Here is a 20,306-nt window from a genome sequence, read left to right as displayed (position 1 = left end):
ATGTGTTAGCATGACGCTAGCACGTTTTTAGCATGTTTTAGCACTTCGCTAGGCAATGCTAGCATGTGTTAGCATGATGCTAGCACGTTTTTAGCATGTTTTAGCACTTCACTAGGCGATACTAGCATGTGTTAGTATGATGCTAGCACGTTTTTAGCACTTCGCTAGGTGATGCTAGCATGTGTTAACATGATGCTAGCACGTTTTTCGCATGTTTTAGCACTTCGCTAGGCGATGCTAGCATGTGTTAGCATGATGCTAGCACTTTTTTAGCACTTCGCTAGGCGATGCTAGCATGTGTTATCATGAAGCTAGCACGTTTTTAGCATGTTTTAGGGTGTGGCTATGAAGATTTTAGGTCATTACTTTTTGGCTGCTTGATAAAATAAATCCTCTGAGGCTGAGAGAGAGGGAGAGATGCAGGGCTGACAGGCCCTTTTTGTCTGTGTGTGTAGGGTACACTACCAGTGTAGTCTGATTCCAAAACAAATGACTCTTATGAGCCGGTTCTTTTGAATCTACAGTGTGAAACATACAGTGTGACCAGTGTAGACTGATTCCCAAATTAATGACTCTAATGAGCCGGTTCTTTTGAATCTACAGTGTGAAACATACAGTGTGACCAGTGTAGACTGATTCCCAAATTAATGACACTAATGAGCCAGTTCTTTTGAATCTACAGTGTGACCAGTGTAGTCTGATTCCCAAATTAATGACTCTAATGATCCAGTTCTTTTGAATCTACAGTGTGACCAGTGTAGTCTGATTCCCAAATTAATGACTCTAATGAGCCAGTTCTTTTGAATCTACAGTGTGATACATACAGTGAGCAGTGTAGTCTGATTACATTAACTAGATTAAAAAGTTTGAGTACAAACTTTAAGTTGGCTTGTGAAAGTTTGGACCAGAAAGTTTGAAGTTTATATTAGTTTAAATAAGCTTATAGTTTAAAGTAGTTTATAGTTTAAATTAGTTTGTAGTTTAAATCAGTTTGAAGTTTATATTAGTATAAAGTAGCTTATAGTTTAAAGTAGTAATGTAATTTTACTCCTAAATTGGAAAAACCCGATTCTAAAACTCCATAGAAAAATCTCGAGGGAACCAGAGGGGTAGGAATTTTAATTTCATACCTGTACCATGTTGTCCTGAGTCGGGAAACACTGGATCACGATGTGATTAAAAGTGCAAGCTTCACTTTTAAACAATCAGGATAGGATTAATATTTTACAGGGACTACATCCTGTTACATGCATGACAAATGTATGAGTTTGTTGATATCTCAATTAATGTATTTTGCATTATATTTGTGTAATTTCACACTTTAAGATTGTAACTTTGTTTCAATTCTCCCACAGTGTTGCATTCAAATGGATGACAAAGGTCCACGAATTTCTCGATCATTACATTGCATCACAACAGGTAAGCAAAACAGTGTTACTTTTCTGCAGGTAATTAGAGGGTATGCATTATTGTCAAAAATATACGGATGATAGGGAAGACAACACTTTGAAACATGTGAAATTATATTTTATTTTGGAACAAACTATATAAACTAAACAAGAACAATTAAATAATTTTCTCAGAACACAAACAAATTAAATAAATTAAGAAAAATGGTTGAGGGAGCAGGCTATTCTGCTGAGCTCTCCCTCTCGCGGATCTGCAGGACCCGTCTGTTAAGGTGCTTCAGCACATGTTTCATTGGCAGTCTGTCGATGAGGTCGTCTGGGTTGCCAGAGAAGACGGTTGACGGCACAATGAATACCTCCGACTCACTGCTGAGGAATGTGCAGGTGTCGTTGACCTCAGAGACACCAATGATGTCTACCTCAGTTTCCTCAACCTGGCCCTCAGGGATCTGTGGAAACAAACCAGTGTGGGAAATGTCAGTGTATTAGTACTAAAAACACCTCACTGTAAGTATTTCTTTTTGTACAATTTTGCTTTCTGTACATTAAATTCTTGTTTATTGACCTGTTGTATTAGAAAACACTTGCAATTCTAGCCTATTATCAGATTAGTCATGCTGATATTCTGAACAGTTATGCTTTTGTTCATGTGATATTTATTAATTGAAATGTAGGTTTACATCTCCAAAAAACGTTTCCTGTTTCAGTGTAAACTATGGCAGCAGTAGTGTTGTGCATTATGTACCTGCACAGACGTGTAGGCCGAGGACTGGAATTTCCTCTGGCCGTTCTTAAAAATGCAGGGACGAAGGTGTGTGAGCACCACCTCGTCACCCACGTAGAGGTCCGTCAGCGCCTCATCCCTCCACAGCGACACGTCAAAGGCCTTTCCTCCACACTGGAGCCGCATGTCCAGAATGGGGACGTTGGTTCTAGTCATCCTCGTGCCACACAACTGGAAAAAGTAAATTTATGGGTGAGTATAATACAGTTCTGTTTCTTAGTTATGTTCCTGGAGTTCCACAATTGCACATTTTGAATTGTTCTTTTATTCAATTTGTTAATTACACGATCATTATCACTTTATCACTGTTTTTTCGTTTTTTTTAGGCAACTTGTAACTGGATGATGAGGAGGTAATGATGTCAATTTAGTACATTATATTAGATACTGCAAAAAGTATTAGACGGATAGAAAATATACTTACTTCTATGATCTTTCCCTGGAGGCTGAGGTATCCACCCTGAGAGAAGATGTCCTGTTCTTCCCCACTCATCAGTGGGGAAGCCGGACACAGGGCATGTTTGGCCTGCATCATTGCCTCCTCTGTGATCTCCATTGGAACCATTTTGAATTTCAGGGTTCCAGGACCCACAAACAAATGTATCTGTCCGTATGCATTTGATATAGTGTGTTTTTGGAGTACATAGCTCACCCCCTCCTCAAACTCCCGGGTAAAGCCATCTTTTTTATTTAAATAGGTTTTTGACCCGTCAGAAAGGGCACTCAAACACTGCGTTTTAAATCTTCCAATATCTATTTTCCGTCCCTTGGTGAAGCTCTGGGCTCGCTGGCTCAACTTGGTTGCAACACACTTGCAAGTCAAAAATGCAGTTGGAGATGGAGTTGACATGCTGAAGACAGAGGAAGGTACATGTAAAAACTCTGGCAAATATTATTAAATTTGTTGTTTGTTTTATTCATAAAATTAAAGTCAAAGCAATATTTTGAAGGAAATTGTGTTAAGTTTCAAAGGAATGGTTCACCCAAAAATAAAACAATATTTTCTCCCTTCTCTGAGGAGGTTCTGACTGAACTTCATAAAAATCATGAATTTAATTAGAAATAAGTGGATAAATTACTTATTATTATTATTACTACCCCTTCTCTCAGTAAAAGTGGATAATTTTTAGTTATTAAAGGGTAACTAAACCCTAAAACAACTTTTTTGTTAGTTATTGATCTGTAAAACTGGGGGTTTATTACTGCTGTTCATTGATTCTAGTCAATTTTAACATTTTGGGGTATAACGTGTTTTAATTCTACAATATATGCTGTAAACACGTTTGCGTGCTGCCCTCTTCAGGTTGAAGAGTGGCTACTGCAGTTGAATTTTCCTATTGGTAGTTGTAGTGCCATGTGACTTAAGCAGGCACGAGCACACCACGCCCATACAGAGAGACGCGGGTCTCAGGTGCACGCCTCACTCCGCTGGGCTCTGCCCACTTTTTCATTATTTATCACATATTGCCAGCGGGTGGAGTCAGGCTCTGACCAGGGGTTGAGTTAAGTAGCACCAAAACATTGCTGGGCGACAGGGCTAAGAAAGAACCGCCTTGCTTCAGGGGCTGGGGTCGAGGTACCGTGACCGCGAGCTGCACGAACGCGCTGGATTCGCCGTGTTTGGATGCCGATGTAGGTTCGCAAAGCCATGAGCATCAATAGTAATGCAACGACCACCATTGTTGATGGAAGGCTTGTTCGAGATGCATCGGAGCTGCGGGAGTGTTTGGAGAGCATACGACTCCTTGTGCTTTTGGATCGCTGTCATGAGCCAGTTCTTTTGAATCTACAGTGTGAAACATACAGTGTGACCAGTGTAGTCTGATTACAACATTAATTACTCTAATGAGCCAGTTCTTTTGAATCTACAGTGTGACCAGTGTAGTCTGATTCCCAAATTAATGACTCTAATGAGCCAGTTCTTTTGAATCTACAGTGTGAAACATACAGTGTGACCAGTGTAGTCTGATTCCCAAATTACTCTAATGAGCCAGTTCTTTTGAATCTACAGTGTGACCAGTGTAGTCTGATTACAACATTAATTACTCTAATGAGCCAGTTCTTTTGAATCTACAGTGTGAAACATACAGTGTGACCAGTGTAGTCTGATTCCCAAATTACTCTAATGAGCCGGTTCTTTTGAATCTACAGTGACCAGTGTAGTCTGATTCCCAAACAAATTACTCTAATGAGCTGGTTCTTTTGAATCTACAGTGTGAAACATACAGTGTGACCAGTGTAGTCTGATTCCCAAATTAATGACTCTAATGAGCCAGTTCTACAGTGTAGTGTTAAAGTTTAACTTAGTTGCTAGATAGATAGACACTCAGATAGATAGAGAGATATTTTTTATATAATTATGGTCATAAATAAATCAACCCAGAAGTCTGTATGATTTTCTGGTGCAGAAATATTTGATTTGTTACTCGGTTGCTGGGGTAAGCCCATGTGGTTGCTATGCAGTTACCAAGGTAATACAATACATGGCTCCTTTCCATCCTGAGTGAAATAAGTGAACCCAGAAGTCTGTATGATTTTCTGGTGCAGAGATATGTGATTTGTTACTCGGTTGCTAGGGTAACCCCATCTGGTTGCTAGGCAGTTACCATAGTGATACTAATCAAGTGTCCTTGCCATCCTGAATGATATAAACCAACTCCCATGCCTCTGTGACATTCAGAATGGAAGATATCCCTCTATGGATTTTGGTTGCTAAGGTGCTCGACAATGGTTGCTAGGAAGGGGCTGGGAAGTGTTGAGGTGATTCATGATTGGCTGTTTTCTGCCCCGAGTCAAACGAGACCACCCTTGTGTTTCTATGACACTGCTATCCGGAGATATCCCTTTGATGTCTTTCATTAGAAGTCTATGGGACTTGTTGCTAAGGTGCTCTAAATTGTTGCTAAGGCGTGGCTTGATAGATTCAAAATGATCCTGAGAGACTGATTGGTCGTCTGAGTAAAATGAGCCCACTCCCTCGTCTCTATGACACTGTGATCCAGAGCTATGTTCAATACAAAATCCCTATGCCATTTCATTTCATGGGCCGTCCTACACCATTAAAAGTCAATTGGGGCATTTTTGGGTAGCTCCTGCCCCCCAGGGGTGCAACTTTTACCCCATATTGAGGTATGCTCTTACAGAGCCTGCCAGCCTCTTCAAATGTGGCAAATCACACGTTTCTGTGAAATCCTCGATCGGAGCTGTGACGCGTCAAAGTTTGTCGCAATGTTAAGTCTATGGGATTTTTCAGCCGCTTTTTTGCCCCTGGGGCAAATACCGTACCCCCGATCGCTTATAAAAGTCATAGCACACGTGTCATCAATAGGCCGTTCGATTTGACACCTCATTCGTGGGTCTACGCCAAACGGTGCGGGACGAGTTAGGTGCCGAAGTTTTGTACGGAGATATAAAAATAAAAACTAGATGGGTACATTTCCTGAAGAAAATGTGAGTGGTGCTTGCCGTGGCAAAACTCGTCAAACAGCATGTTGTAACTTGAAAAGAAAAAAAATTATGGTCATAAATAAACCAACCCAGAAATGTGTACGATGTTCTGGTGCAGAAATATGTGATTTGTTACTCGGTTGCTAGGGTAAGCCCGTGTGGTTGCTATGCAGTTACCAAGGTAATACAATACATGGCTCCTTTCCATCCTGAGTGAAATAAGTCAACCCGGAAGTCTGTAGTGTGTTCTGGTGCAGAGATATGTGATATGTTGCTCGGTTGCTAGGGTAACTCCATCTGGTTGCTAGGCAGTTACCATAGTGATACTAATCAAGTCTCCTGGCCATCCTGATTAAAATAAATCAACCCGGAAGTCTCTATGTTTTTGTGATGCAGAGATATGTGATTTTTTACTCGGTTGCTAGGGTAACCCCATCTGGTTGCTAGGCAGATACCATAGTGATACTAATCAAGTGTCCTTGCCATCCTTATTGAAATAAGTCAACCCGGAAGTCTCTACGTTTTTCTGATGCAGAGATATGTGATTTGTTACTCGGTTGCTAGGGTAAGCCCATCTGGTTGCTAGGCAGTTACCATAGTGATACTAATGAAGTCTCCTTGCCATCCTGATTGAAATAAGTCAACCCGAAGTCTCTATGTTTTTGTGATGCAGAGATATGTGATTTTTTACTCGGTTGCTAGGGTAACCCCATGTGGTTGCTAGGCAGATACCATAGTGATACTAATCAAGTGTCCTTGCCATCCTTATTGAAATAAGTCAACCCGGAAGTCTCTACGCTTTTCTGATGCAGAGATATGTGATTTGTTACTCGGTTGCTAGGGTAAGCCCATCTGGTTGCTAGGCAGTTACCATAGTGATTCTAATGAAGTCTCCTTGCCATCCTGATTGAAGTAAGTCAACCCGGAAGTCTCTATGTTTTTGTGATGCAGAGATATGTGATTTGTTACTCGGTTGCTAGGGTAAGCCCATCTGGTTGCTAGGCAGTTACCATAGTGATACTAATGAAGTGTCCTTGCCATCCTGATTGAAATAAGTCAACCCGGAAGTCTCTACGTTTTTCTGATGCAGAGATATGTGATTTGTTACTCGGTTGCTAGGGTAACCCCATCTGGTTGCTAGGCAGTTAACATAGTGATACTTATCAAGTCTCCTTGCCATCCTGATTGAAATAAATCAACCCAGAAGTCTCTCTGATTTTCTGGTGCAGAGATATAGTTACTGCTAAACGGTTGCTAGGGTACTCTGTGTAGTTGCTAGGGAGTGGCTTGGCAGCTGCCAATCATGAATCTCCAAAGGCTGCTTGTCAGTATGAATGATATAAACCAACTCCCATGCCTCTGTGACATTCAGAATGGAAGATATCCCTCTATGGATTTTGGTTGTTAAGGTGCTCGACAATGGTTGCTAGGGAGGGGCTAGGAAGTGTTGAAGTGATGCATGATTGGCTGTTTGCTGTCCCGAGTCAAACGAGACCACCCTTGTGTTTCTATGACACTGCTATCCGGAGATATCCCTTTGATGTCTTTCATTAGAAGTCTATGGGACTTGTTGCTAAGGTGCTCTAAATTGTTGCTAGGGCGTGGCTTGATAGATTCAAAATGATCCTGAGAGACTGATTGGTGGTCTGAGTAAAATGAGCCCACCCCTTGTCTCTATGACACTGTGATCCAGAGCTATGTTCAATACAATGTCCCTATGCATTTTCATTTCATGGGCCGTCCTACACCATTATAAGTCAATTGGGGCAACTTTGGGCAGCTCCTGCCCCCAGGGTGCAACTTTTACCCCATATTGAGGTATGCTCTTACAGAGCCTGCCAGCCTCTTCAAATGTGGCAAATCACACATTTCTGCAAAATCCTCGCTCGGAGCTGTGATGCGTAAAAGTTTGTCACAATGTTAAGTCTATGGGATTTTTCGGCGCTTTTTGCCCCTGGGGCAAATACCGTACCCCGATCAGCTTATAAAAGTCATAGCACACGTGTCCTCAATAGACCGTTCGATTTGACACCTCATTCGTGGGTGTACGCCAAACGGTGCGGGACGAGTTAGGTGCCGAAGTTTTGTACGGAGATATAATAATAAGAAAAAAAAAAAGATTACAATAGTGATGCTTTGCAAGCACCACTAAAAATAAAAGTATAACTAGATAGGTACATTTCCTGAAGAAAATGTGAGTGGTGCTTGCCGTGGCAAAACTCGGTCAAATAGCCTGCTTGAAAAGAACAGAAATTGTGGTCATAAATAAATCAACCCAGAAGTCTGTATAATTTTCTGGTGCAGAAATATGTGATTTGTTACTAGGTTGCTAGGGTAAGCCCATGTGGTTGCTATGCAGTTAGCAAGGTAATACAATACATGGCTCCTTTCCATCCTGAGTGAAATAAGTCAACCCAAAAATCTGTACTGTTTTCTGGTGCAGAGATATGTGATTTGTTACTCGGTTGCTAGGGTAACCCCATGTGGTTGCTAGGCAGTTACCATAGTGATACTTATGAAGTCTCCTTGCTATCCAGAGTAAAATCAGTCAACCAGGAAGTCTCTACGATGTTCTGATCCAGAGATATGTGATTTGTTATTTGGTTGCTAGGGTAACCCCTCCTTGTTGCTAGGCAGTTACCATAGTGATACTTATGAAGTCTCCTTGCCATCCTGAGTGAAATAAACCAACCCAGAAGTCTCTACGTTTTTCTGATGCAGAGATATGTGATTTGTTACTTGGTTGCTAGGGTAACCCCATATGGTTGCTAGGCAGTTACCATAGTGATACTAATGAAGTCTCCTTGCCATCCTGAGTGAAATAAGTCAACCCGGAAGTCACTACTGTTTTCTGGTGCAGAGATATGTGATTTGTTACTCGGTTGCTAGGGTAACCCCATCTGGTTGCTAGGCAGTTACCATATTGATACTAATGAAGTGTCCTTGCCATCCTGGTTGAAATAAATCAACCCGGAAGTCTGTACTCTTTTCTGGTGCCGAGATATGTGATTTGTTTCTCGGTTGCTAGGGTAACCCCATCTGGTTGCTAGGCAGTTACCATAGTGATAGTAATCAAGTGTCCTTGCGATCCTGAGTGAAATAAATCAACCCGGAAGTCAGTACTATTTTCTGGTGCAGAGATATGTGATTTGTTACTCGGTTGCTAGGGTAACCCCATCTGGTTGCTAGGCAGTTACCATAGTGATAGTAATCAAGTGTCCTTGCCATCCTGGTTGAAATAAATCAACCCGAAGTCTGTACTCTTTTCTGGTGCCGAGATATGTGATTTGTTTCTCGGTTGCTAGGGTAACCCCATCTGGTTGCTAGGCAGTTACCATAGTGATAGTAATGAAGTGTCCTTGCGATCCTGAGTGAAATAAATCAACCCGGAAGTCAGTACTATTTTCTGGTGCAGAGATATGTGATTTGTTACTCGGTTGCTAGGGTAACCCCATCTGGTTGCTAGGCAGTTACCATAGTGATAGTAATCAAGTGTCCTTGCCATCCTGATTGAAATAAGTCAACCCAGAAGTATCTACGTTTTCTGATGCAGAGATATGTGATTTGTTACTCGGTTGCTAGGGTAACCCCATGTGGTTGCTAGGCAGTTACCATATTGATACTAATGAAGTGTCCTTGCCATCCTGGTTGAAATAAATCAACCTGGAAGTCTGTACTCTTTTCTGGTGCCGAGATATGTGATTTGTTTCTCGGTTGCTAGGGTAACCCCATCTGGTTGCTAGGCAGTTACCATAGTGATAGTAATCAAGTGTCCTTGCCATCCTGAGTGAAATAAATCAACCCGGAAGTCAGTACTATTTTCTGGTGCAGAGATATGTGATTTGTTACTCGGTTGCTAGGGTAACCCCATCTGGTTGCTAGGCAGTAATCATAGTGATAGTAATCAAGTGTCCTTGCCATCCTGATTGAAATAAGTCAACCCGGAAGTCTCTACGTTTTTCTGATGCAGAGATATGTGATTTGTTACTCGGTTGCTAGGGTAACCCCATCTGGTTGCTAGGCAGTTACCTTAGTGATACTAATGAAGTCTCCTTGCCATCCTGATTGAAATAAATCAACCCAGAAGTTTCTCTGATTTTCTGGTGCAGAGATATAGTTACTGCTAAAGGGTTGCTAGGGTACTCTGTTTAGTTGCTAGGGAGTGGCTTGGCAGCTGCCAATCATTAATCTCCAAAGGCTGCTTGTCAGTATGAATGATATAAACCAACTCCCATGCCTCTGTGACATTCAGAATGGAAGATATCCTCTATGGATTTTGGTTGCTAAGGTGCTCGACAATGGTTGCTAGGGAGGGGCTAGGAAGTGTTGAGGTGATTCATGATTGGCTGTTTGCTGGCCCGAGTGAAACGAGACCACCCTTGTGTTTCTATGACACTTCTATCCGGAGATATCCCTTTGATGTCTTTCATTAGAAGTCTATGGGACTTGTTGCTAAGGTGCTCTAAATTGTTGCTAGGGCGTGGCTTGATAGATTCAAAATGATCCTGAGATACTGATTGGTCGTCTGAGTAAAATGAGCCTGCCCCATTGTCTCTATGACACTGTGATCCAGAGCTATGTTGAATACAAATCCCAATGCCATTTCATTTCATGGGCCGTCCTACACCATTGTAAGTCAATTGGGGCATTTTTGGGCAGCTCCTGCCCCCAGGGGTGCAACTTTTACCCCATTTTGAGGTATGCTCTTACAGAGCCTGCCAGCCTCTTCAAATATGGCAAATCACACGTTTCTGCGAAATCCTCGCTCGGAGCTGTGACGCGTCAAAGTTTGTCGCAATGTTAAGTCTATGGGATTTTTCGGCCGCTTTTTTGCCCCTGGGGCAATTACCGTACTCCGATCGCTTATAAAAGTCATAGCACACGTGTCCTCAATAGGCCGTTCGATTTGACACCTCATTTGTGGGTCTACGCCAAACGGTGCGGGACGAGTTAGGTGCCGAAGTTTTGTACGGAGATAGAATAATAATAAAAAGAAGAAAAATAAAAATAAGTATGTGAGATTACAATAGTGATGCTTTGCAAGCACCACTAATAAAAAGAAGAAAAATAAAAATAAGTATGTGAGATTACAATAGTGATGCTTTGCAAGCACCACTAATAAGTATGTGAGATTACAATAGTGATGCTTTGCAAGCACCACTAATAACTAGATAGGTACATTTCCTGAAGAAAATGTGAGTGGTGCTTGCCGTGGCAAAACTCGTAAAATAGCATGCTTGAAAAGAACAAAAATTATGGTCATAAATAAATCAATCCAGAAGTCTGTATGATTTTCTGGTGCAGAAATATGTGATATGTTACTCTGTTGCTAGGGTAACCCCTCCTTGTTGCTAGGCAGTTACCATAGTGATTGTAATGAAGTGTCTTTGCCATCCTGATTGAAATAAACCAACCCAGAAGTCCCTATGTTTTTCTGATGCAGAGATATGTGATTTGTTACTCGGTTGCTAGGGTAACCGCATGTGGTTGCTAGGCAGTTACCATAGTGATACTTATCAAGTGTCCTTGCTATCCAGAGTGAAATCAGTCAACCAGGAAGTCTCTACGATGTTCTGATCCAGAGATATGTGATTTGTTATTTGGTTGCTAGGGTAACCCCTCCTTGTTGCTAGGCAGTTACCATAGTGATTATAATCAAGTGTGTTTGCCATCCTGATTGAAATAAACCAACCCAGAAATCCCTATGTTTTTCTGATGCAGAGATATGTGGTTTGTTACCCGGTTGCTAGGGTACCCCCATCTGGTTGTCGAGGTCAGGCATCTTGAACTGGATTCCTTGACTGTGATAGGCTAAGAATGTAAGAGCTACACATGTGCACTGATGATTTCTTGAGAAAGCATTATACCTTGCATCATTCTGGCAATGAGAAGCCTGCACAGATAAAACTCTGGGTGCCTCATGACCATCTTCTGCCTGTTGGCGATCACAAAATGGAGCTGAATCTTGAATGATGCATGCTTGTCCAATCTGTAAATAATGATTTAATAATAATTTTTGTCAAAATTAGTGTTATAGAATCTGTGTTAAATTGCAAATTGCACTTCATCGGGTTTGGGACAGAAATTGTTGATAAAACAGTTTTAAAGATACGATAAATTAAAAAACTAAAGAAAAAGGCATTTGTACACATCCAGTGTGCACAAAAGACAAGTGCAAAATTGTTGTTGTTTGTAAATTACATTTTATTAGAGGTGTTACCACTTAGCTAACGAGATGAGGCGATGCATATGGGTTCACATGAACAAGACCAGACAATATTTTAAATCTTCAATGAAAAAATTATATGACTGGAAAAAAATTATTTTATTCAACTAAAAATGCAGGTGCTTTTTTGTAATATTTTATCAAGTTTTTAGAAATGTCTTATCTAATTTAGGGCGGTCACTAGACTTTCTACGATAGTCTGTGTTGCCAGTGTTCAGTGTCCCCCACCTTCATTTTGATATTTTTATAGTAATAAAATCATTTAGTTCAGTTAGTCTTTTGAAAATACCTAGACGAACGATACATTAATTATACATTACCCAAACATTAAGGTGCCCTCAAATGAGCATGTTGTAATCCAAGACACCGATAGTGTCAATAGTACCTTGTTAATCCTGGAGGGTCTGGTCTGTTCATCCTCCAGGTCCAACTTTCTCCAACGAATTTGTTGAGCCTGAGATCTTTCCTTTCCGCGGCATCCTTCAAAATATGAAGAGGAAAAAAAATATATTATTGAGAAATAACTGACTAACTCACTAATTTGAATGAACTAAGTAACTTCTAAAAGTAGAGATTTTACTTTCAATACTCAAAACATCAAAAGTAACCATGTATTTATTTGTAATCCTCAAAAGTAATGCATATTAAAATACACTTATTTATTAGTCAAATTCATTTACTTTGAATGTTCTCCCGATGTAACAGCTGTTGAGCCTGAAAAGACAAAACCTGTAGTACTCTCAGGAAGAAAAAAAAAAAAAACAGTTAAACAATAATGAAAGAGATGCTGTGTAAACTTGAAAAATGCAATGTTTTTTTTTTTTCGTGGGGGTAAGAAATTAAATTAACTGGTCCCTGTAGAAAGCACAAGGAACCTGTACAGAAACAGAACAGAAACAGACATATTAGGGCACAGGGACTACAATTATGGTGATGTGATGAAAGTGTCATAGTACAGCTTAAGAACCCATTTTAATACTAACCAAGGAGAAAAGTGCAGCAGAAAATGCAGGGTGTGCTCTGATCAGTCAGTCTGAAAAAATAACAATGACAACATAATGAAAAATTACTAAACGCCGAGTCAAATATTCATAACTTCTTTGCATGTTCAATATTAATTATATATTTTGATGTATATGTAGAATATAATTTAAGGAATTTATCTTAAGAATGTATTTTTCTTGAAATACTCCCATATTTTCAAGAAGCACAGTTGTGTAAAATATGCGGTCTAAAACCTGTGATGGTCTGGCCATCCAGCCTGGTTTACTATATAGGACAAGTGTTTTGGAGAATTGATGGGTGAACGTGGTCTTAATTATTTGTTGCATAAAACGGTTTGTATTTTACTAGCTTCTATGATCCTTATAATTTTTTTAAATGTTTCTCATCAAGAAGCCAAATCTAAAGCATTTTGTATGTGGCCATGTCCCTAATTAAACCTTTACCTTTAAAATGCAGTAAGGAATGCTCGTGAAAACAGTATTCTGAAATAGAGAGAAAAAAAGTGTGTCATAAAACTCAACACCACACTCACAACCTAACTTACTCAACTCACAAACCCATAACTTGAACTTTCATTGCACATAATGATAACACTGGAAAAAAAATAATTATTTTTTTGGTTATTTTCTACACATTGTCATATAAATAACCTGAAACTACTGTAGTTTATTAAGGTGAAATCTCGCTAACCACTCTTACTAAAAAAAACTGTGGTAAGCGCTTTCATTTTTTTTTTAGGTGTTCTGAGTAAATGATTTGTATGTAACTTTGGTTTGATTTGTTAACATTAGTTAATATGTTAGGCTAACTAAAATGAACTAACAATGAGCAATACATTTGTTACTGTATTTATAAATCTTTGTTAATAAATATACAGCTGTTCATTGTTTGTTCATGTTACTTCACAGTGCATTAAGTAACAAATACAACTTTTGATTTCAATAATGTAGGCTACTAGTAAATGGTGAAATTAACATTAACATTAATAAATGTTGTAGAAGTGCAGTTTATTAATAGTTAACGTTAACTAATGTTGAGTTTAACTGGAGTTTAATAAATGGAACCTTACTGTAAAGTGTTATCGATCAGTTATACACCGATGCAGACGTCTCGTGAGTTCAGTGTTGGACAGATCAGTTGTTTTAACCATTCATTAAAATGAATTGGTTCAAAGGAGTCATAGTTCGCGAATCGGACGTGTCACTATCGGACGTGTCGTGTACGCGTTCTGTGATTATCTCAGCATTGATGCCAACTTAGCGACTTTGTCGCTATTTTTAGCGACTTTTCAGACCCCTTTAGCGACATTTTTTCAAAAAAGCGACTAGCGACAAATCTAGCGACTTTTTGGACAAACCTTAGCAACTTTCCAAATTCCAAATATCGCCAGTACTGCAAGCGTGAGGTCTTACTTCCCCGCTGCGTCTGCTCTGTTCAGTGAGCGGCTGATAGGAGCAGCACATTCCGTTGACTCCACGCCAGCGGACATAGACATGAATGAGCTGCGCATGTGCACGCTGTGTTAGCAGGAACCAATCAGTGATCACATAGCAGCTGCCTTCTCCTCTGTTTTAATTCAAAACATTTAATTTGACCGTTTTTCGGCTATATACTTATATAAAAACAGTATGAGCACGGTTTAGGGGAGATAACCGTTATTATAAACTGAAGTAGGCTACAGTACCGACAAATTAGGCAGAATGCAAATACGACGCGATGACGTCATTAATATGCTAATGACGCATGACGTCATCTGGCGACATTTAGCTACTTTTCGAGCAGGCTTTAGCTACTTTCCATTGAAAATAGTTGGCAACACTGTATCTCAGCAGTTAGGAAGGACATCGCACAAGATTGTGTTAAAACAGAAAACATTTCGTCACTGGATATGTTTTTTTTTCAGCACAAGTCACACCCAGCGGTAATTCAGGAAAAAAATAAATCTCAGAATGCTCCACGTGAAACTTTGTTCTTCCGACGTTTTACCATAGTGTCATTTGATTTTAAATAATTGCGCGAGGGAGAGAGCAAGGCAGCGCTTGGAGGATGGCGAGGGCGCGCTCTCGCTCTCTGCTCGTTCTTTCACAAGCGCAGCAGTCATCTATCTATATCTACATCACTCACCGATCAAATAAGTGTAATTCAATGCAGGAAAAACCCTAAAACAAAGCTGTCTACAGTGCTAAATGAATTTCTTATATACACTATATTTGCATTTGTGGTTTATGATTAGAGAATTCTGTCAGTTGAGCGTGCACTGAAATCAGTTCCCGCCTTCGATTGGACGTTGCATTTTTAAATTTAGCAGAAAAGCATGTGATTGGCTGTACGTATGTAAGCACGGAGTTGTGTTAACTTGCATGAAGCACGTGACCGCAAGGCGCGAAAGCTAGGTTCTCAACTCACTCTTGAGTGATAAAGTTACCAGTACACTCATGAAACTCTCATAATATTATTACAGAGAAAAATGAAATTCTTACATACATGTATGTGCACTTTAAGATTAGATAATTCTGTCAGTGAGCGTGCAATGAAATCGCTTCTCACTGGATTTTTCTCCCGACTAACTTTGTTCAACCGCCTTCATTAGATTACATGCAGAAACTTCGACGCTGCCTTTGATTGGTACGAAGCGAGCTGCTTCAATCGACAATATTCATTCTTAAATCTATGCATCCATATGCATGAATGTAAAATAGGCTACAACAAACGGCGAGTACCATAAGTAACGTTATACTATAAACTTGTAGGCCCTATATCACATGAGCTAGCATTGCTTTACACAAACAGCAAAAACCAAAGGACGTAATATACATCAAACACACAAAATATAATTTTACGTTTTCACACAAATATAGAAGTGTGGCTGTAGACATTAACGTTACTTATCATGCATAAAAGATACCATATTTAAAGAAAAAATTAGCTTCAGTGCTTAACAAAAAACGATATAAACTACAACTCATATTATAATACGAATAATATTTACTTCACATAAAGAGCTGCATTTGACAATACAAGGCTTTATAAAACAGCATAATTGAAACCAACCGTCTCCACTCACCTCAAGAGAATAGTGCGGAGAGTCCGTCAGCCACTGTTCAGTGAAGTCCATCTCTCAGCCAATCAGCAGCGAGCTTTGATTGAACGACCAATAGAATCACACCTTTTAGTGATGATTCGGTCACGAATGATTCGTTCATTGTGAACAAATCTTTAATATGACTCGGGAATACCTCGGGAGTTGTCTCGAAGGTGTCCGAAAGTCGTTCACTCATTCACTAATCCTTATAGTGAATGGTATTTGAGTGCATTATATCGGTAAAGATTTTTTATTTTTATTTATTATTGTTTTTTTATTAATATAGAGAATTGAAGTACAAACAATTAAGGCATAAATCGACGATCATACAGTTGTATTCGTGTTGATAGATCACTTAGAAAAAGAACATAGAAGAAGAAAAGGAGAAAAAAAAAAAAAAAAGGGTGAGGGTCTTAGTGCAATAACATAAACAATTCCAAAACGGAAAGAAGTTTCAGCGCATTTCTGTCTGTCATCCAATGAAGAGATTTTACAAATGGCTTGAAGTCATTCTTCCATCCATTGAAATGGGGTATATCGGTAAAGAGTGAACGAAATGAAGTGAGTGAATTCGGACGCTGACGTATACACAGTGCGTCGGAGAGCTTGAGCTGTTGCAGAAACTGCTTGTCACACGTAGTGATAAAACTCCTTTTATCTTAAATGTTACTCACTTTATAAAATAATATTAATAACCATTATGACTTTATTTTGTAATTATATATATCTCCTTACCAGCTTTGTAGTTTCATCGAGTGAATTGGTTTATCATCCTTAATATGTGTATAATCTTTCAATACTATAACTGCAAACAAAAATAAACACATTAACAATGGTAAATTATTTCATGTATTTATTGTTTTTAGTTATTTTTTTTTAACATTTGTTAGAAACTCATGCTCACATATGACGTGGTCGTTGAGCGCACTCAGGCGACCGATATGATTACATTCAAATTAATACACTACCCTACAGATTGCTAAGGTGCTCTAAATTGTTGCTAGGGCGTGGCTTGATAGATTCAAAATGATCCTGAGAGACTGATTGCTCTCACAAGCCAACTTAATAATAATAAGTTTAAATAGGATTTCAGTAAGTTGGCTCTCACAAGCCAACTTAAAAAGTAATCTCTTCCACTTTTACCATTCAGATCTTTTTGCAATTGCAGTTTTAGGCAATGCTGTATCCAATGGGGATTGTTAGATGACCCAATTATCATTTCATCATAACTACATTTAGTATCAATCTTAGGAGATCAGTGCAGTTATTGAAACTTCGGAGAAGCAGCATTTTAAAGGATTTTTTATGGATCATTTTTGGGGCGCAGTCCCAAGACGGCATTTGGCGGCCCTAGCACAGTTAGCCAAAAATCAACTTTCTTAAAGTTGCAGTGTGTCATTGTTGTTCATTGTTAAAATGCAGCTTAATATGTACAGAGTGAAGTGAGAATATACACAGTTAAATAACTATAATCTAACATTTGTGGTTACTGAAATACTGTATTGTTTGAAAATGCTGTTGAAATTGTCCTAATGTAATATGTAGGATTAAAAAATATGCTTATTTTACACCTATCAGGATCCATCCCAACCTGAGGTCTACAGTGTACTGTAATGCTATTGCTGCAGGCGGCACAGAGGAGTGGAACTTTGGCTGGCAGATGTTCCAGAAGGCCACAGTTGCAGCTGAAGCTGTGAAACTCAGATCAGCTCTGGCCTGCACAAAAGTGCCCTGGTTACTCAGCAGGTAGCTCCATTTTGAATTGCATATATGACAATGACAAAGAAGGATGTACAAGGTTAGAAAAAGGAAAATTCTTTTAAAACCAGAATTTGATAGCACGTGGCATATTCTTTGAAATGTAGTGTTTCATTTCATGATGTTTCGTGTATTTTTAAAGTTAAAGAATAATTAAAAGGTCAAAGTTTCTGTTATTTGAAATGAACAAACAGAATTTGACACACAATCATGGGGTCTATCGGTGAAGCAATTTTCTGTTTTACTATTTTATTGTCATGACAACATAATGACTTCCAGCATGTTGGTTATTTCACAATGACTTGTCAAATGTTTTTTATAATATTCAAATAATTAATATATTATTAATATTTTACTCCTTATATGATTTTCAAACTACTTAAGAAGTTTAAGACATTTTTATTCTTATATCTATTTTTTACAATCCAATTTTGATACACCGCCTAGACATTTTGCACTTTAAGCCCTACAAAAATATAAATAAGAATTTTGATTTCAACTTAATTTTTAATATATTAAATGATCCAGAACAAAATGAATACATGCATAGTTTGTGTAAATACTTGTTCATACTCTTGGAACGGGAAAGTACAATGTGCAATTTTTTTTTTATCAAGGTACCTGGAATATACCATGAACCCAGAAAAGATCCGAAAGCAAGATGGCACTTCTACCATAGGGTACATTGCTAGTAATGTTGTTGGCCAGCCGCTAGCATGGGACTTTGTTCGGGCTAATTGGGACTATTTTTTCAAAGTGTGAGTATGCAAAAATACGAGAGAGAGAGAGAGAGAGAGAGAGAGAGAATGAGAGTGAGAGCAAGAGAACTATATGAAAATCAATATTGTGTCTTTACTCACCAGGTACGGCACTGGATCATTCACTTTCTCAAGACTGATTGGTGACATCACCAACAGATTTAGCACACCTTTTGAGCTCAGTCAGGTACATGAATTGATCTTTGAACCGCATAGCCAAAATCTATTGCATGCACAATTCCAGGCTTATAAGGCTGTGAGGTGAATTTGCTTCTTAATCATGAACCACCCACAATTGAGTTCAAACGGATGCTTTCTGCGCTGCACCATGCATCATTTTCATTAGTTTCCATGCAAGTTGCAAATTGAATTTATGCAAAAATTGGTTTATTGCATTAACTGTTGCAAATAATGCAGTTTCCATCCCATGTGTTCAAGAGAATCTGGTGCAAACAGTAATGAAAATGGAAGCTTTAGCCACCGTGGAAGTCACTGTGGCTCTTTTATTAATGTAATAAATTACTTGCGGTACCACAACTGGCACAACTATACTTTACAGCTAACAACTATATATACTTTACAGCTAACAACAATTATACTAATTGCCTGGAATGAGTGCACATTCAGCTTTCTGAAGAACCAATTCAGGTGCCTGCATCACAGTGGTGGAGCAGTGCTATGCAGTCCCAGTACAGTTTACTAGATAGTGGTAGTGTGCTGCATTCACCAAAACCTAGCACTCACAATTGGCTTGCAAAATGTTAAATTGCAGCATGCAAATTGCACATTAACTGATTTGCATAATTATTTTAATGATTCAAGTGCTAAAACAACACAGACAGTGTGTACAAATAAATTATGCTATCATTCTTAGTGAATCCTTGCCATTGGTCCTTCTCCCCAAATAACTGAACTTCATCTATTGCACTGTTGTGCTAAATTACTGATTGTCTTCAGTTTTGTTAAATCCTTTCTCTCTTCTTTCATTGCTCAGTTAAAATGGTTCCAAAAGGACAATTCTGAGACTAGATTTGGCTCGGGAACTCAAGCCCTGCAACAGGCCATTGAGAAGACAACAGCCAATATTAAGTGGCTGGCAGAGAACAGGGAACAGGTGCTGCAGTGGTTCATCTCAGAATCAGCATAACATCATGTCCATGATAAGAGAGTGTGGCAGCAGGGCGAGGTCAAGTGCCTGTCCGGAGAGAGAGAGAAGCGGTAAGGGCACTTACACCTGAGCTAACTTATGTCCAACACCTGTCTCTAATTACAGTGAGCACAGGTAAAGTGACATAAAAAGAGCCACACCGCCAGCAGGGGAGAGAGAGTCTGGTTCTGGAAGCTTATTGTGAAGCTAGCCTATTGTGAAGCCTGTTACAAAGTAAAAGCTTATTGTGAAGCATGTCTATTGTGAAGCTGGCGTGTTGTGGTGCCCCTGTATCAGTAAATAAAAGCCCACTAACCTGGGTTGAAGGAACCTGGTTTCCTGTGTCCTCCTTGAAGTTCTCACACTGGTGCCGAAACCCGGGAACAAATTCAAAGTACGCCCCATGGAGTCCCCGCAGTTGGCCGAGATCCTCCAGTCCCTCGGCAGCCTCCATCAGTCCCACCAACAATCCCTGCTTGAGCTTCGCCAAGACCAGGATCGCCGGTTCTTTGAAATCCTGCAAGCTCAAGCAGAAGACTGGCATGCGATCCGGAGCCTGCTTGACCAGGAGAGAGCCCCGGCCATGACCCCGGATAACCGCAGCCCCATGCTCCCACCCACACTGCTGAAAATGGGGGCGGAAGACAACGCAGAGGCATTCCTAGACCTTTCTGGGCGGACGGCTGAGGTC

At 39.6% G+C, this 20,306-nt stretch overlaps 2 protein-coding genes across 3 annotated transcripts in view; one reads left to right on the top strand and one right to left on the bottom strand.

Moving 5' to 3' along the window:
• Window positions 1-19,671, top strand: part of LOC127651792 (aminopeptidase N-like) — a 40,956-nt gene extending 21,285 nt beyond the window's left edge. The window contains exons 17-20 of the mRNA XM_052137807.1: window positions 17,531-17,698; window positions 18,328-18,468; window positions 18,574-18,655; window positions 19,463-19,671. Of these exons, the coding sequence (XP_051993767.1) occupies window positions 17,531-17,698; window positions 18,328-18,468; window positions 18,574-18,655; window positions 19,463-19,615 (544 nt within the window). The 3' untranslated portion in view covers window positions 19,616-19,671. The remainder of the gene's footprint in view (window positions 1-17,530; window positions 17,699-18,327; window positions 18,469-18,573; window positions 18,656-19,462) is intronic.
• LOC127651800 (uncharacterized) lies at window positions 1,522-14,678 on the bottom strand. 2 transcript variants are annotated; one of them, XM_052137827.1, is made up of 10 exons: window positions 13,940-14,678; window positions 13,314-13,352; window positions 12,849-12,898; window positions 12,715-12,740; window positions 12,546-12,604; window positions 12,251-12,345; window positions 11,507-11,628; window positions 2,617-3,043; window positions 2,155-2,364; window positions 1,522-1,858 (listed from the first exon to the last, which is right to left on the bottom strand). In XM_052137827.1, exons 8-10 carry the CDS (start codon window positions 3,040-3,042, stop codon window positions 1,631-1,633), a joined length of 864 nt encoding a protein of 287 aa, XP_051993787.1. In that variant the 5' UTR covers window position 3,043; window positions 11,507-11,628; window positions 12,251-12,345; window positions 12,546-12,604; window positions 12,715-12,740; window positions 12,849-12,898; window positions 13,314-13,352; window positions 13,940-14,678; the 3' UTR covers window positions 1,522-1,630. The 2 variants fall into 2 exon arrangements, with proteins under 2 accessions (XP_051993787.1, XP_051993780.1); XM_052137820.1 differs by having other exon boundaries at window positions 12,546-12,740.
• Window positions 19,672-20,306: the final 635 nt, after the last annotated feature.

The sequence above is a fragment of the Xyrauchen texanus genome, chromosome 1 (genome assembly GCF_025860055.1).
Source record: "Xyrauchen texanus isolate HMW12.3.18 chromosome 1, RBS_HiC_50CHRs, whole genome shotgun sequence".
NCBI classification, from domain to species: Eukaryota; Metazoa; Chordata; class Actinopteri; order Cypriniformes; family Catostomidae; genus Xyrauchen; species Xyrauchen texanus.
This window is presented reverse-complemented; position numbering and strand designations above follow the sequence as displayed.